This window comes from Phaenicophaeus curvirostris, chromosome 5 (assembly GCF_032191515.1).
Source record: "Phaenicophaeus curvirostris isolate KB17595 chromosome 5, BPBGC_Pcur_1.0, whole genome shotgun sequence".
Lineage (NCBI taxonomy): Eukaryota > Metazoa > Chordata > Aves > Cuculiformes > Cuculidae > Phaenicophaeus > Phaenicophaeus curvirostris.
The window spans coordinates 13,630,992-13,647,900 of record NC_091396.1 but is presented as its reverse complement, the minus strand read 5'-3'; the positions used below and the strand labels follow the sequence as shown (position 1 = coordinate 13,647,900).

At 45.2% G+C, this 16,909-nt stretch overlaps 1 protein-coding gene across 6 annotated transcripts in view; it reads right to left on the bottom strand.

Moving 5' to 3' along the window:
- Positions 1-7,015: 7,015 nt before the first annotated feature.
- Positions 7,016-16,909, bottom strand: part of LMO1 (LIM domain only 1) — an 89,665-nt gene continuing 79,771 nt past the window's right edge. For 2 of the 6 annotated variants that reach the window (XM_069857616.1, XM_069857619.1), the window contains 2 exons: positions 12,254-12,379; positions 7,025-7,581 (listed from right to left, as the gene is read on the bottom strand). In XM_069857616.1, the coding sequence (XP_069713717.1) occupies positions 7,476-7,581; positions 12,254-12,379 (232 nt within the window). In that variant the 3' untranslated portion in view covers positions 7,025-7,475. Of the gene's footprint in view, positions 7,582-12,253; positions 12,380-16,909 lie in introns of all 6 variants that reach the window. The other 4 variants (XM_069857618.1, XM_069857615.1, XM_069857614.1 and 1 more) reach the window with 3 other exon arrangements.

The following is a 16,909-nucleotide window of genomic DNA, read 5'->3' as shown; positions in this document are numbered from 1 at the left end:
CTGTCCTGCACAACACCTGCTGCCCCAGAGCCTGTGCTTGGCCGCAGGTGTTATACAAATGTACCAGGAGAACTGGCACTGTTTTGGCCAAATTTAGACTCAAAACAAAAAAGTGTGAAACCTTCCTCTGTGGGAGACTGTCCTTTTGGCAGCAGGACAGCATGGGCTCACACAGGTTCTTGTCCCCGGTGAGTGGACACAGCACAGCCAGAAAGTGTGGAGATCCACCACCCCAGCCCTGGGCTTCAGCACAGCAAGAAGCAGCATGACTTTTCGTAGCTACCTTTGCATCCTGCCTGCTCCGACAGCTTGTGCTTCCCCAGGAAGGGAGGCTTTCAAAAATGTTTTCACCGGTTGACATTTAAGTATGAATAAACAACTATTATGCATGCACTAAATATTCATGTTTTACAAGATTGCCATTACACTGAGGAATTATTTATGAAGCTGCTGCTCCCCACTGGGATGAGGGGACCCAGCATATTGTAGCCAGCAGCAGCCCCTGGGCCTGCTGGTGTGGACACGGCTGAGCAGCGACTTTGACATTTCTTTCTTGCCAAAGACTGGGGTTTCCCAAAGTCTCCCTTGGGATGTAAAGGCAAGACACCCTGCTCTGGAGGTTGTTGTGTCCTGAACCTTTGTGTTCCCATTGGGACTCTTGGGAAACCCTCCCCCCTCCTCTGCAGCAGGCAGAAGTGGGGGCATCTCCTCAGCCACCCCAGGGCTCCTGTGACTGCACCATGTGTGCTACCAAGGTGAGATGCTTCACTGTATCTCTGGGCTGTGTTTGGTAAGAATTTAAGAAATAAAAACTAGAAAAAAAATCATGAAAAAGATATGTTCTTTTTCAGAAAACCAAACTGCAAATGTAAGTCCCCCATTCTGCTTCCAGTTAAATTTTTATACTGCAATGGGATTATGCAAAAGCCTGAGTGCTGAATATTAAAGGGGTTACTTAGGTTAAATAATAGACTTACTGAAAAGCCATTCTTAAAGAACAGTGGTAATGGCAGCATGATCTCTGCAACAGCACAATTTGCATGTGTGTCCAGATGCACTGGGGTGTTGCAGCCTGTCCCCAGCCCCAGCAGCCAGCCCTGGACAGGGTCAGTCCACCCTTTCCAACAGCTTCTGCTGGATGATGTGTTGGCCATCCATTGCCCTTGAGCTGAAGGCTGCAACTGGAGGACTAACAGCTGCAATGGGACCCAAATCTGAGTGCAGAAGAGTGATCTGTCAGCTGTCAGGTAGATGCTGCTTACGGGCTGAACTTGGAGAGTGGCCGCACTATTAATGATTTTCCTTTTACCACCAACAGCCTAGGTATAATACACTATGGCTGGAGGCAAAGGATAGACACTGATGGCAAAGTGCACAGGGAAACATTTTAAGGGTGAAAAAAGCCAGGTGAGCTGCAGAGGGAGAGGCAGACTGGAGGGAATTGCCAAATTCCCTGCCTCAGTTCTCCTGCCACATGCAGGCACCTGCTGCCAGGATGCACACAGGGCCACAGGATAAGCCCTGGAGTGAAACACAGGTTTTTGAACAACAAGGTTTTCATTAAATAAAACCACAGTTTTCTATGGTTTCTACAGGGATGTCAAGACCTTTAAGTAAATAGCTGATTCTATTTAGTAATAATAAAGCTATTCCCGAGGTAATTTTCGTAGTAAAATTGCCCATAAAAGCTTGGATTGCATTAGCAACATCTCTTTATAGCAATATTAGGAGCAAGGGCTGAGGTGAGCAGCAAGCCCTGTCTGCCCGCCTGGAGGCAGGTGGTGGGTAGCATCCAGCAGGCAGCACCCAGCAGGCAGCACCGTGGGTCTCCAGGGCTGGCAGGATCCACGGGTTTCAGGACAACCTCTTGCTGGCGATAGGACACAATTGCCCTGAGTGGCTGCATCCTCCAAGTGGCACAGATGCACAACTCAGGCCATCAGCCACTATGGAAAACATATTTGCAGCTGGTGCTTCTGGGTGGAGGGCAGCTTGGGTGTGGGGCTGGATGTTGGGATGAAGCTGTTCAAGGCTGAGGTTGGGCTGATGTACTGCAGAACCTCCACGATCATCTGCCACCTGCCATCCCAGCGCTGGCCTTGTTAGCCTACCTGGGGAGAACTGATTTGCCCAGTTGGTCTTGCTGTGACACAGCTTGGTGATAAGAAAAGGGTGAATCATGTGTACTTCGAGGCACTGAGGAGCAAAAGGAGCATTCCAACAACTTATTGTTCTTCTGAAAATAAATTCATTTTTGTTACTGAAAATCATAGAATCACTATGTTGGAAAGGACCACAGATCATTGAATCTAACCATTCCTATCAATCACTAAACCATGCCCCTCAGCACCTCATCCACGCATCTTTTAAACACCTCCAGAGAAGGTGACTCAACCACCTCCCTGGGCAGCCTGTTCCAGTGCCCAATGACACTTTCTGTAAAGAATTTTTTCCTGATGTCCAGCCTAAACCTCCCCTGGTGGAGCTTGAGGCCATTCCCTCTTGTCCTGTCCCCCGTCACTTGGGAGAAGAGGCCAGCACCCTCCTCTCTACAACCTCCTTTCAGGTAGTTGTAGAGAGCAATGAGGTTTCCCCTCAGCCTCCTCTTCTCCAGGCTAAACAACCCCAGCTCTCTCAGCTGCTCCTCATAAGACTTGTTCTCCAGCCCATTCACCAGCTTTGTTGCTCTTCTCTGGACTCGCTCCAGAGCCTCAACATCCTTCTTGTGGTGAGGGGCCCAGAACTGAACACAGTATTCGAGGAGCGGTCTCACCAGTGCCGAGTACAGAGGGAGAATAACCTCCCTGGACCTGCTGGTCACACCATTTCTGATACGAGCCAAGATGCCATTGGCCTTCTTGGCCACCTGGGCACACTGCTGGCTCCTGTTCAGTCGCTGTCAACCAACACCCCCAGGTCCCTCTCCTCCAGGCAGCTTTCTAGACAGACTTCTCCTAGTCTGTAGCACTGTGTAGGGTTGTTGTGCCCCAAGTGCAGGACCCGGCACTTGGCCTTGTTAAACCTCATGCCATTGGTCTCAGCCCAGCAGTCCAGGGACCTCGCTGTGCTGGCAGACAGACCTCGGTAAGTTCCTGGAGTGCAGCAGGGGCTGACGTGGGAGCACTCCTTAAAAGCCTGAGGAATCTGTTGGTGTTGCAAATGTCTACTGCTGTGCCCATACTAAAGACATTTACTGTATATGTTTGCCACCAGGGAAAACTGCTGTCTACGACTCAGCTATATTACTGGAAGGGCAGCAACAGTATTTGTTCTGTTGTGAATACTGCATTTCCAGGACCTGATCTGTGGCTTTCAAAATCCTCCTTCCAACTCCCCATGTCCCCCCTGGGCCAATTAGCAAAAACGCCTGGTTGGGGTGATGGTCCCCTCCTCCGCATGGCAACACCACATCGAGACACGCATTATGGCTTGAGCCATCCCTTCTTGGCATTGGGAAGTGTGGGTTGCAAGCCAGTGTCAGAGGGATGAAGTGCAAATACAGCAGTTCCTGTAAAGTAAATTAAGCTAACAATGAGGTAACAAACTGCTGTTAATATTAGATTAACTTGTTTGGCAAGATATGAAATCGGGCAGGCTGGATTGTTGATAGGAGAGTCCTCAGCAGCACTAATGCTGCTCAGAGAAGTATAACATCCATCTGAAAGACAGAGGCTTGCACACACACAGAAAGTATTAAGGCTGGAGGAAGAGCCAGAATCTGTGCAGCAATTATACCAGCTTTAAAGATGAATAGAGAAGCAGTCTGAGATTTTGATTTTCTTTCAATACTAGCTTCTTTTTAATCTTAAAATCAGACTTTGCCGAGAGGAAAAAAAAAGAAGAAAAAATGAGGAAAAGATCCTAGATTTTAACATTTGTAGTATGAACTTAAAATACCTCTTGGACCTAAGATAAGGAGGCAAATGGCACGTCATTCAGAACTGTAAGCCCGTTGTGTGCTGTTGGCAGCTGACAGTGGTTGGGTTGAGTTTGTGAATGATAGAGACTGGGGCAGAGGGGCTGTGGGCAGTTCTGTCCTCAAAACGGAGACCAAGGCGCAAGCTTAAATGTCATAATATATGCCAGTGGTCACTAAAGTGATTAAGCAATGGTTATCTTTAGCAGTAAAAAGGCTATCTGCTAATACTAAATGATTAGAGTCTAAAATGCCATTTACTCTGCTCTGATTCCTTGAATGAATATTTATGCCAAGTGATGACTATAACACCATCAAAAGGTTTTCACGCTCTGCTCCGTAGAGTGGAAGTGATTATTCAACAGCAGGTCTGCACTCCAGCACTTGTTTCTATTAAGCAAATTTGCAGCATTCAGACAAAAAAATCATGATTGCATTATCCTCCTGGGATTTTTATTTTTAAAGAAATCCCACTTCCAGCGCTCTCCGAGGCATGGGCTGTGGCAGGTCAGCCTTCCTTGTCTGCTGCACAGGCACAGAAAAGGAGATTTCTCCCTTGTATGTTTTTAAAATTTAAGACCACTGGATATTTACTGTACCTCATTCAACAGGAAGAAGCTGTATCCCGCCTCAGTCTTTCCTCCTAACTAACCAGCCACCAGCTGGGGCTTTTGCATGGAACAGCATTGTGGAATTCCTCATTAAGAGTAAGGAATTGGATCTACAGCCATGATGACAAATTGAGAGGACTGCCCATCAAAAATGAAGCCCCTGCACCCTGTTGAGGAGGCTGCCTGTGTTTTACAAGGGCAAGTGCAGGGAAGCAATGGAGTGCCATCATGTATGAGTCACAGCCCAGGATGTAACTAATCCCCACCCTCCCCTGGAGAGACCCATGTTGTTCTGGTAATATCCCCTGAGACTGCTGCACCTCCCCGTGTATGCTACCCGATCTCAGCTAATGGTGATAACCGTCCTTCATCCTTGGCTCCAGGACTCCTCTATAGCACATTCCTGTGCTGCCAATAGGGTATAGATGGCAGCCACTGAGACTAGACCTTACCACAGCTGTTTCAACTTACTGCTTACTTTGTCCACAGCCCATTTTTTTCTCCAAGTTCCTGGGCTGTCTTCTGCTGGGTTCAGCTGACCTGTTGCATTACCATGTATCAAAACCTCCCCACGAGCCACCCCTGTCTCCAAACGCATCTATTCATGCCCAGCTCACATAAGCCTCCCCTGCAGAGCCAGCATGGGGATGCACACAGCAATACATGGCTCACCAACCAAGTGCCATTTTTATTCATCCAACAGCAGAGTGGGATTTCCTACACAAGCTACACTCCTCCAGCATGATCCTGCCTCTGGAGTGATATTTCTGCAGCTTTCCCAGCAACGTATGAGAGATGCGGCAGCTGTTGAGCCATTAGCTTGCATTAGCCAAGCAGCTCTGAGAAGTTACACTTTCTTCCTCCCTTTCTTCTGAAGACAGAAGACCACCTAAACCAAGAAAATTGCTTTCTAGAACATTTAAATATCATTCACTGAAAGACTTTTTTGGTTTTTAAACTGGTGCTAAAACCTTCCATCAGAAACTGAACTAAATTAGAATAACCCCACCAGCTTGTTCAGTGAGGGCTTTTGGTTTGGTCTGGTTTTACTGCTTCCATCCTCACTATGGGACAAAATCTGCGTGCTGCCATTGTGTGTTGAATTACAGCAAACCCCATGGGCAAGGAGGTCCCTGTCACTGAGGAGCACAGGCAGTGGCAGGCTCACAGCCCATTTCAAAGCAGGGGATCAAAATGTTTGGGCAGCAAGCTGCTCCTTCAGTATCCCCAGTGTGGCCATGTGTAATAGACTCTAAAAATAAACCATAAACACCAGGAACTCTACAGTTTCTCAAAAGACAAACAACCTCTCCCACCTCAATGGGCACTAAAATGGAACAGCAATTATAAGGCCACCTACACATGGGTGGCTATAGGTGGCTTTTACTTGCTAATCCATTTTTATGAGAATAAATATATATTTTATAATGGGTCTCCCAAATCAAAATGTCTGTTTACAAAGAAAGATCACTCAATCAAGCCACACGTCCGAGGTAGTTTCCAGTGACAGGTAATATTTTGAAGCATACAAAGGGTCTAGCAGTGTTTTGCGTCTGTTTAGCTACTATGCAACACAAATGTACATAAACAACACATGCAACAGGCAAAGCAGCACCAAGCTGCACTGTGTTTGGTGTTGGCAATTCAGAGAACACACATGCAATCTACGATCAGTAACCTGTTAAGTCTGGTCAGGAAAAAATACTCAGTGTCTATTAGACGAACAGGGGATAAATTTAAGAAAAAAACAAGAAGACAAAATAAACAGAAGTGCAGCCATCCTTTACAGCTACCAGTGCACTGTATTAAAGTGACACTCACCATACAAAGAAACGTGTTTGGTACAGTCCAGTGGATTGCCCATGAATTGCATAACCTCGAAAACCATTGCATAAAGCATCGCAGCAGGAACACAGTTCAGAGCTTTTCTACATGAGATGCTTCCAATGTGATCACTTTTGTTACGTGGGAGGTCAAAGCATCTGGCACAGAGTAAGCAAAATGAATTGCAAAAATAGACGCTGCATCAGCACCCGGTTGCATTTCAACCATCACACCAGCTCTCGCAGCAGCTCAGACCTGGACAAGCCAGGCCCCACAGGAAAACCCTACTGCCCATAAAAACCTTGAAATTAATATTCAGATCAATGCCTGGGCAACTGTTGGCAGGGCTGGAGGGAGCCTGTTCCTCTCAGCCCAGACTGGAGACATTGTGTGAGCCAGCCAACAAATACTCCTGGCCATGGAAATGCTCTAAATTCATAGTGAGGTGACTCTCAGCCAGCAACTTGGCACCGTACAGCAGCTTTTGTAGGACCCAACCAGCACCACTGACTGATGTTCCCAGTCATCAGCTACCCACTCGCTCATTTCTTCCCATTGTACAACCCAGCAAGTTTTTGTAGACGACTCTCCATGCAGTTCAAGCAGAGAGGTCTAACTCTGCAGCAGCATTCCTTCCCCTAGTTTGTCTGTGCAAACTCCTGCTTCTGCTTTTATTCATGCCGCTCCTGGGGATGTGTGCATATATGTCTAATAGTCTGCTCAACAAGCAGCACAGGAAATACAGGCTTCCACTGCATGAGGAACAAACCACAGCAAAGATGAGCAGGAAACATTCATAATTTTTAATTCACACCAGTAATAAAATTGCATTACATTTTTTCATAAAATAAATGTTCCAGTTTATATACAGAAAACAGTCTGTACAGAGCCCTCCCCCAGACCCCAAAAACTCACAAACATACAGGCAATGCAGTGCTCAGCTAAGCAGGCACAACCGTACATCTAAAATTGTAACTGCTTTGTGTTGGGGGGGAAAGTACTACAATGTATATAGTCCTCTCTGGACCAAGAATTAAAAAAATATTGCAGGCAAGCTGACAGGCGCTCTCGCTGCTCACGCGGCCAAGCACCCATCCCACAGTGCTTCAGCGAAGCAGGGTTTGTTATTGAACTTGTGATTCGAAGCTCCCATTCAGCTGCCCTTCCTCATAGTCCATCTGACACAAGATCATGTTGTTCTTCAGGAAAAATTTGTCTCCCACACAAAACCTGGAAGATAAAAAGAATTAATGGGTTTAAGTATGAACAGGGGATAGAACAGGGGGAATTTGAGGTGGTTTAGGTCCAAAGGTGACTCTTGGGACCTGAGTTGGATTTCCAGCTCTACCAGTGGTATGGAAACATGGGAAAGCCTGCTTGCTTTTCCCTCCTCTCTCCCTCCCCTCATTTGCCCTAGGGTTTTGCCATTCCTTTTCCTAGCGCTCAGCTCCAGGCTGCAGTAGCACAAAACAGCTCAAGGAGCTTGTCCTAGTCTCTGCCAGGTCCCACATCAGCGGTGGGAGGAGACCTGGAGCAGAGAAGGGATTTGTCTCTGCAGACAAGAGGTGTCAGATCTACAACCGGGAAATCAAACAGGTGATATTACACAGACTATTTGAAGTTTTTGCTGGTATCCACATTCTTCAGGTTCCCTTGGGTGAGACAGTATTTACACTAATTTCCAGGCAAGTGCTGGCTATTAAGTCCGTCCTCATCCCCTTGTGTACAGTGTGGAACAATAAATATAAATTTCCTGGTGGCTGGACTCCTAACCTTTATCTTCATTGAGTGAAGGGCGCTCCTCTCTATATACCGTGTAAATTGTTCTGTTTGTATTGAAGTTGACAGAAAGGCTTGTGATATTTAACAATTTTATTTGACCATTAAGGTCAAAAAAGTTCTACATATACGATCTGAAAGCTGCAAATTGAAAGCCACTAGCTTTTTTGCCCTGCTTGCTTGCTCAAGAATCAGAAGCTAATCTTTACTTCTTAAGATAACAAATAATGCTCTTTGCACATAGTTCGGGGGCTGGTTCTTTTTGTCTGTCACACCCACGGGGAGATGACAGACCACAGTGCATGGCTGAGCCTCCCTGCCCCAAGTACTGAGTCCTAAATCAGCCTTAGATCACTAAAGCAGAGCATCAGCCCATCCCCTGCACAGGCTCTGAGCCCACAGGAATTGGTAGGTACCACTCTCCAGCAAAGCCAAATGTTACTGGGCTGTGAAGGGAGATCAGTGGAGATGATCCTGTCCTCAGGAGACTTCAGACCTCAAACGCCCATTTCCTCTGTTCCCAGACAGAGATTTGGCAGGGATATCACCTATTCCTTGTCCAAAATGCTTTCTGGATTTTTAATCTGGACAGCTTCTGGCAGAGCATTCCCATAAAACTAGTTATTTTGCACTGCAAGGAACAGGAGTGGTCATTTTTTTGATCTGATGTGGGCACAAGTTTTCTGCAACTGGACACTTCTAAATAAACTGATTAATTTGCCAAACTGGTACAGAGAGAACTGGGCATTGTTTCTCACTCCATACAATTTCACTGGAGACCTTCCACCATCTTCCCTCTGCAGCATGTGTGTTAGTAGCACTGAAATTCAGCCTTTTTTGTATATTAAAAAGCTAAAAATGAATTTCAATTTAAATTAAGAGTTTTTATGCTAAAAGGCGTACTGCACACACTCCTTCCCCACCAGTAGGTTTACTCACGATAACTAACAGATGCAGCTGTTTGGTTTCTGCTACTTATCCCTACCTTATGTACAACAATCTCTAGAAAGAGATATGCAAAAATTACTCTGGACAACAACAGCAGCAGCAGCTGTCTCTTGCCAAACCTGGATTCAGTCTAGAGGAATCAAAAGAGGAGTTGGGGTGTGCATGTATGTATGAGCACATGGGAACTAAAATGCACAGCAGGGGTTCCCGGAGACCCTGTGAAATTTCAGGAGAAGGGCTTGATTTACTGGAAAAAACCAACTGTTTTTCTACTTGCCAGTCCTGCAAAGCCAGCAGTAAACTGGGATCTCTCTTCAGCTGATGCCTCACAACCAGCAACAGAGAATTTAATAGAGCAACTTCAGACCCATTTTCATGTGTCCCAACCCATAGCTCCTTTGAGAGCAAGACACAGGACCACACCACCAGCCCCCATGCTCAGATCAGTCGCAGAGCTCATCTAGCTGATTGAGCTCCAGGCAGCAGCAGCAAGAAACTGGTGCTGAACCTGCACTGACATTTCTGCAGTGATTTTCTTGGGAGCAAACCCACGTTTTAGATAATGGTAACTCAAGCAGCTGAATTTCCTGCAACCCTTGTAATACCGATCTATAGCTGGTTACAGCAGTTACCAACAGTATTATGACAAGCAATGTTGACCTTTTAACAGTTTAAAGTACAGCAGGCTGAGTAGCGTTGTAGGACTTGCTGCAAACGTGATGTTTTGGAGAACAAAGCTAATGAAATGACTGCACGCTTGGTAAAAGCGTTAGAAATTTTTGCTCTGATGTCTCCACATACATACAGTCTAGCTACAGAAGGAGAAGTAAACTGGAAGAGGATTAGAGAAAAGGCTTCAAAATCTTCATAGGTGGGGAAGGAGCTGTGTTTTCTGGTAGAGTTTCTGATTCAGAACTAGTTTTGGCATCCACCTCTGCAATTTTGACTTTAGGGTTGTTTAACTCACTGTTTTCAGTTCAAGCTATCAATGCCATCTGTTACAGGAGCACTTCCATTCTGCCCTTTTGGGTAAAATCTCTAGAGGATAAGTCATAGAACTTTGTAGCCTTCTAATCACGGTCAAAAATAATAATTACTCCAGTTGTGTGACTCTACACTGCCTACTCAGTCCATCTTTCAGAAAAACTCAGGCCCCTACAAGTGGGCAAATCCCTTGTGCATCAAAGCACAAGCCTGCCAGAATGGAAGATTACCTGCTTTTTCCTGCCAGACAGTGACAGTGCGTGGAGGTTATTTTAAGGGCAGACTGGCACTTTGCACTGAGTGCAGTAACAGCATTAGCAATCAGAGAGGGAAGAGAGGGAGAAAAGTGCTTTGGAGCCTTCGTAATAAAGAGTGAAGTTTAAAAGAAATTCCTGAAAATAAAAACGAGGTGGTACTATGCTTTTCCATGAGAGAAGCTAGGGTAAAGTAGGGGTTTGATGACAGATATCCTACAGACCAACCCCATCACTTCTGTCTGCATAACCCAGAGTTGTTACCTCTGCCAGAAGGGACATTTGAGATGTTCTGACCCTTGCATGGGTGTGGAGTTTGGAAGCACCCCTCTCTGGCCCAGCCTTCATCATCAGGCTGAAGAAACACCAGTCTAGCAGCACTCTGCAATACTTCCAAGTCCGGTGACAAACCCCACTAACAACCAGCAATTTCAATTGCGTGAAGACAGACAGCGTCAGGGTGGGAACATATTAGCTCTGCAAACAGTCACATGCTGCTGATCAGGAATCACAGACGTTGCAGGAGCATATCCAAAAGTGTCAACATAAGACTGGGCAACTGGAAGATTTAAGATTTAGTGTGGCTTCTGGAAAGGAGCCCAAGGCCAGGAGCCACTAGATGTCACTGCCGCCTCAGTGCTGCCACCATGCCTGTGGACACCACCAATATTAATGGGAGTTCTCTGCCTCGAACAAACACTGCCTCTGCCTTCAATAACGTGATTGAGTAAAGCCACCTGGGTTATAAATGGCTTGCCCAATTCTCCTGTTCCATGCTGTGGCACCAACCAGGTGCAACCCCATTCATCCCCATGAACGAAGACACTGTCGGAGGGCATGGAAGGAGAATCATGCCCCTGTTTGCAGGGTTTTGCATTCCCGCGTGCACCATGTATGGCTGCTTCATTAGAGATCCTACTGAAACTTTTGTTCCAGGGTGAGTGATGAATTTTTAAGTCAGGCTTTTAGCTTGACATTTACAGAATTAGGTTCTCCATCTTCCCACAAGTTTTGTCACCTCTCTCACGCAATCACATAGGATGAAGCATTGCCTCCTAGTTTTCATCTCCAGGAAACACAACTGTGAGTCCAGATCAGGAACCCTAGCACAGCCTTGCGCCCTGGGCAGTCACTACAGCCAAACTACACAAGCAGCAAGAACAACAAACACTTTGATGCTTGTCTTAGACAAGGATGGACGGATCAGAAGGTGACACACATCTGGTTCTGTGGGCTTGCACTCTGCCTACAATCTCAACAAACAGGGTGCTGGGAAGATTTTTCACAGCCCTCCCAAATTCATCTGGCTACAGGTAGCCCAAAGAAAACTTTGTGCATGAACAGTTAATATACTCCTTAACAAACGTTTTCCACTGGGTAAAATCCAGCAGAAATACACAAGCTCCACTCAAAATCATACCAGCAAGATCCCCTATTAACTACACAACTAAAAGGATTTGTTCCTAGTGTTAGAAAGGGCTTATCTAGAGTTTTCTTCTCCTTCCTGACCCTTCTCTTTCTCCTTCTTCTTTGCCATCCTCAGTTTTGAGCCTGTCAGAAACCTGATTTAAACAAAATAACGTCAGTTTGCCAGAATAAGTCCAGTCTTCATCGTCTCTTTTCTGCAAAGAGGGTAGGTCCTGAAAGGACACTGAAGCAGTTTGTTTTATTCAGCAGCAGCTGTGCTGCGTATAACCTTGGCCAGATCTGGTATCTGGTGCCTGCCCCTTACCCCCCTAATTCCCACCAGCTCCAAAGGGATTTGCAGTGAAGGGGCTACAGGTACTTACATGCATCACCCAGGTCAGCCTAATAAACCACCCCACAGCAGCAGGCTGTGAGCCCCCGACAGGCAGTGTGGATCAAACATTTCCCCTATTTTGCAGGCAAAGGTATAAATTAATTTGTGTTTGTGTGTATAATAACTGTGTCCTCACCGCTGGTTGCAGAGCTGACAGGCAAAGCAGTCCAAATGGTAAACATTATCTCTGGCCCTCATCACCATCTCAAAGGCAGGGATCAGTTTACTGCAGGCAGCACAATTCCCGGTGGTACCAAAGAGCCTGCCAAAGAAGCACAATCATTAGAAGCCATTTTAATTAAATGGTGGAAGGACTAATTAAGTGTAATTAGCAGTATCAAATACTGTATTGCACCAATAAATAGAAGTTGCAGTCTCCATTTCGCTGACCAACCAGTGTGCGGGAACTCAGGATAAAACTGCCTGGTGAGCAGGCTCCAATTGTCAAGATGAAACTTCATTGGGTTTGTAAGCTGAGGGCTAATTTGCTGTCTAATGGAGAAAAGCATTAAACACTTACAGCACTATTCTGGGCTCACAAAATTTCAGTCAAAAACTATATGCCTCTGCAGCGTTGGGGTACATACTCGGAGCCGCCCATCCTCCTCCACAGGTGCTCGCCCTGCCTGCACCTGGCCACAACCTAAACATGGGACAGGCTGGCAGCCTCCCGCAGCAGGACACAGAAGACCTGCAAACTTTGCCAACTCTGTCAGGAAACGCTATAATACAGCTCAGGAAGAACCTTACTTACCTGCTGTTTAAAATAAAAAGGGACAATTTCTCTTGTGATGAGTAGAACAGCGCTTTGCAAGGCATCGCAGCGAGCAAGCTCTCCTTATTGGCTGTGCCCCTCTCCTCCTGCCTCCGTGTCCCTCCCGGGAACCAGCTAAGCCCTTCCACCGAGGCCTGAACAGCACGCTCAGCCGTTCCACTTCAGTTCCTCAGTCCTCCAGGACAGCCCTTCAGCACTGGAAGCTTTGCCATTCTCATCTTGGCTTTCACTATCTCTCTCCCCAGATGTCTGCTGCTGTTACAGCTCCCGCGTGGGGACTCAACCAAGACTGCAGCATTCTTCTCCCAGCCCCCTTCTCCAAGGTGTCCCTGCAGACCTCTGCATGTGCCAGGGGCAGCACGCCGCTGCGACAACAAAGCCACAGGAACCTGCCAGGGCACGAATCAATAGGCCGCAAAACAAAGTTTCACCCAAGACTGTGGTCAATATGCGTGTGCTTAGTTACTTTGCTTAGGAGATGACAAAAATCATATTCTTGGGGGTGATGAACCTCAAGATGTATGGTTCCTGCTGACCATTAGCTCTGCACGTGCAACGCGTCACTGCCTGCAGACGGATTTGGGCTCACGGTTTGTTTCAAGCCATTGGTTCTGGCTGATTCCATAACACACAGAGGAAAAGCATCAGGAAAATCTATAACCAATTTCTAAACCTGCAATTTGCCAAGCTAATCAATACTAATTATTACTGGCCAGTAATTGTGAATTAAAACACCCAGCAATGTTACAGAAACCTCTCCACAAGTCTCCCACCCTCCCACTGTGCTGCACTACCAAAATCAGCTTGCTCACCAGCTATAAAAAAAGGCTACCCTTACTTTTCATTAGAAGTGGTATCAGCGGTCTTTCAATAGGCCCGGCTAGAAAACTCCAAGGATCCCTATGAAGAAACAGCTCTACCTTTTCATTGAAAGTTAAATAACGCAAACTGAGCAGAAACACTTCTGCAGGACAGAAAAACTGCAAAGGGAGTACCAAAACTTATTCCCTTTTGACTCCATCAAATGAGAGCTCAAAGGCAGAGTAAAATCCCAGCTATATAGCTTGCATTAGCAAACTTAGACTATATAATCCGTACTGGGGCAGTCGCTTTACCCCTGCAAGCTGACTCCAGCTTGGTCCTGCTCCCACAGGCAGGAAGGCAGCGGAGGTGCCTGAGCATAGTGCGTGGCTGCCTAACGCCAGCAGACAGGACTGAAAAAATGTGGCACTGAAAAGCGTACAGGTCTCCACCCTGAAACGCTCTGGCTCCCATTCAGCACCCGCTCACAAATCAAGCCATTAATACAGACATCCCTCCCTCCCCCAACTTAGCTGTCCCCTTCCACAGTACCTCACTTGGGAACAGCAAAACTTGACAGCTTTTGCCAGGGTTTTGCCATTTTCTGTAAAACCAGACATCTATTTTTAAGAGTACCCAAGTCACAGCTAACTCAAAAATTGAGTCAAATATGTTAGGTAGGGAAACTGGGAGTTTAATCCTAGATTTGCTCTCTGCCCAGCACTGCTACATGCACAAGTATAAAATATCCATTATTCATTAGCATCACAGTTGTGTGGAGCTCAATCTAGATTAAACAAAATAAAGGGGCCCCAGACAGCACCATTTGCATTGTTAAGCAGGCGCTTTTCTTCAGCCTTCAAATGGGAGACTTTTCTAAATGGAAATGATGGGGAAATTTGGACAGATGTTCACTTAACTATTTAAGCAGTTAGCTTAAGAAACATGAAAAATGTATTTGGCATCGTAGTCACCTGTCTCATTTCAGGGGTTTTGGGGGCAAACCAATTGTTAAACAGCTTTGACTGTTTGCATAAGATCTGAAGCTTATGTTCTGTCCAGCTGAAATCGTGTTGCCTTCTAGTGTCTGCATAAACATAGCTTCCAGCTAGTCAGTGTGCTAATCTTTTTCTCTTCTATCAAGTTTCACAGTCCTCCATACCCCCCCTTATCCAACAGATGAACATTTCACACTTATTCCACCACTTCCTAATTTTAATCTGCTTTTTGGGGAGTGATTTAGAGCCCTGTATATTCACCATGCTCCTAAAAATATGTTGTTAACTTGTAGCTCCGTGAAAATGATTTGGTTTTTTTTTTAATCTGCTGGAAGAAAAAGCAAAATAAACACAGAATTCTGCTTTTTTTGTTTGCTTGTAAAAAACCTGCCACCTCTGCTATCTACTTACCTAGAAGCTACTTGAGCTGAAACTTTCTGAGGTGGGGAGCTTAACATTATTGGAGTGGGGAGAGAAGACAAGGAAGAAAACCTTCCCCAAGCTCCATCTGTGGTTAAATTTAAAATAACCCACATGAACAAACTGATCTGCATTCAGTCTCTCAGACACCTTCATAACAGATGCAATACTCTCTCACACATTCAAGTACGTAAAGTTGAAGCACATTAATAAAAATAATTAGAAGATGCTCAGCATCTACTTAACAGCTTGGAGCCACTGGCATAAAAGAAGCTGGAAATACAGAAAGGTTTCAGTTTTGAGTTGTTTTGTTTCTTCCAAAAACCCTATTTTTTATCATCTCCCTTTGAAGTTAAAAGGCAACAATTTTTAAATACGGATTTATTCCCCCTTATGTAACGGGAAGACCTAGCCAGCTTGTAAAGAAGCATACACTATGCAGACTTAAAATTTAGCACAATTAAACTTTTACCCTGTGGTAGTAATTATGTTTAATGGCTCTTAGCCTAAACTTAACCACGTCTATTGTTGTCAGCCAGTCTAAAAGCAGGAGTTTGTCCAAGGACAATTTTCTGTAGTTTATAGGCACACTAAAAACCCCGCTACGCGCTGTTCTCATTGGCCATTGATGTCAGTGTGTATAGTAAAAATTAAAGCTAATTGGCATACAGGAGTAGCAATGAATGCAAATGAATTAATGGGAAAAAGAAGGGAGAGCTCCTAGAAACAGCAGGCAACTGCTGAAGGATGCTTTTTACATAGTCTTGTCTGGGCTAAAGAGAAGCTTTCTGCAAAATGATCCAGACCTCACCAACTCCGTCTATATACCTGAAATTAATCAAAACTATAGTAAAGTCACAGCACCCTGCAGATTTGGGGGAGAAAAGAATGGTAAAGGATCCTTACTGTAAAGAAACCAGTAAGAAACTTCTCATGAGAACACATTAAGTTTAGCAGCTTTTAACAGATTTTTCCGTTAACAAAAAATGTGCAGGGTAGCTAAACCAAGAACCCAATCGCCTATTTCCGTCACCACTAGAAACAACAATCTGTTCTAGCCATTGCCCACAAGGAGAGAGTCCCCATTTCTTCTGTCTCTAGCCTGGTGTCTGACAAGCTAGCAGCTTGCAATCAAGAAAGATGGAGAAAATATTCCCTCCACCAAAAGAGTGAAAATTTTGGGGCATTTGACTTTAAAGGAGGCAAAAAAAAAAAAAAAAAGCAACCAGTACAGGCACATATAAATAATGAGTGGTACAGAAAGGATAGGTTGGAAGTGTCAGTCGGGTTTTTTTAAACAACGCAAGAACAAGACAAGTTCAAAATTAAACAGTTGAGTCTAGACTGATAATTCCCCGAAACAAGAGGCTCTGTCAACATTGAAAGGTAAGAATTCTGAGTTGAAAGAGGACTAAATGCTTATCTACAGATAAATATCTACATTTGCAGATATTGTGTAGAGCTACATATTTTTCTATATATTTATATATCCACGTTATCTGAATACACAAGTTTTAGAAGAGCTACCGAACCCCATGTTCATATCCTCTCCAGCTAGTAGGTGTAACAGATTTTCCCATACACCTTCCCTACATGTCTGCTGTCATTAATTTCCTAGCTCCATCAGGACCTGCTATAGAACAAGACTTACTTTATGTACCTGAATCTTATCATGAGGAAGAAAAGGTTTTGCCTCTACCATTTAAAACAAACCAACAACTAGTCTTCCCATGAGGACAGCTTTTAACAGCTTGCAGTCAGCATTCTTCCCATCTGTGGATGTTAGAACTATGCTGAG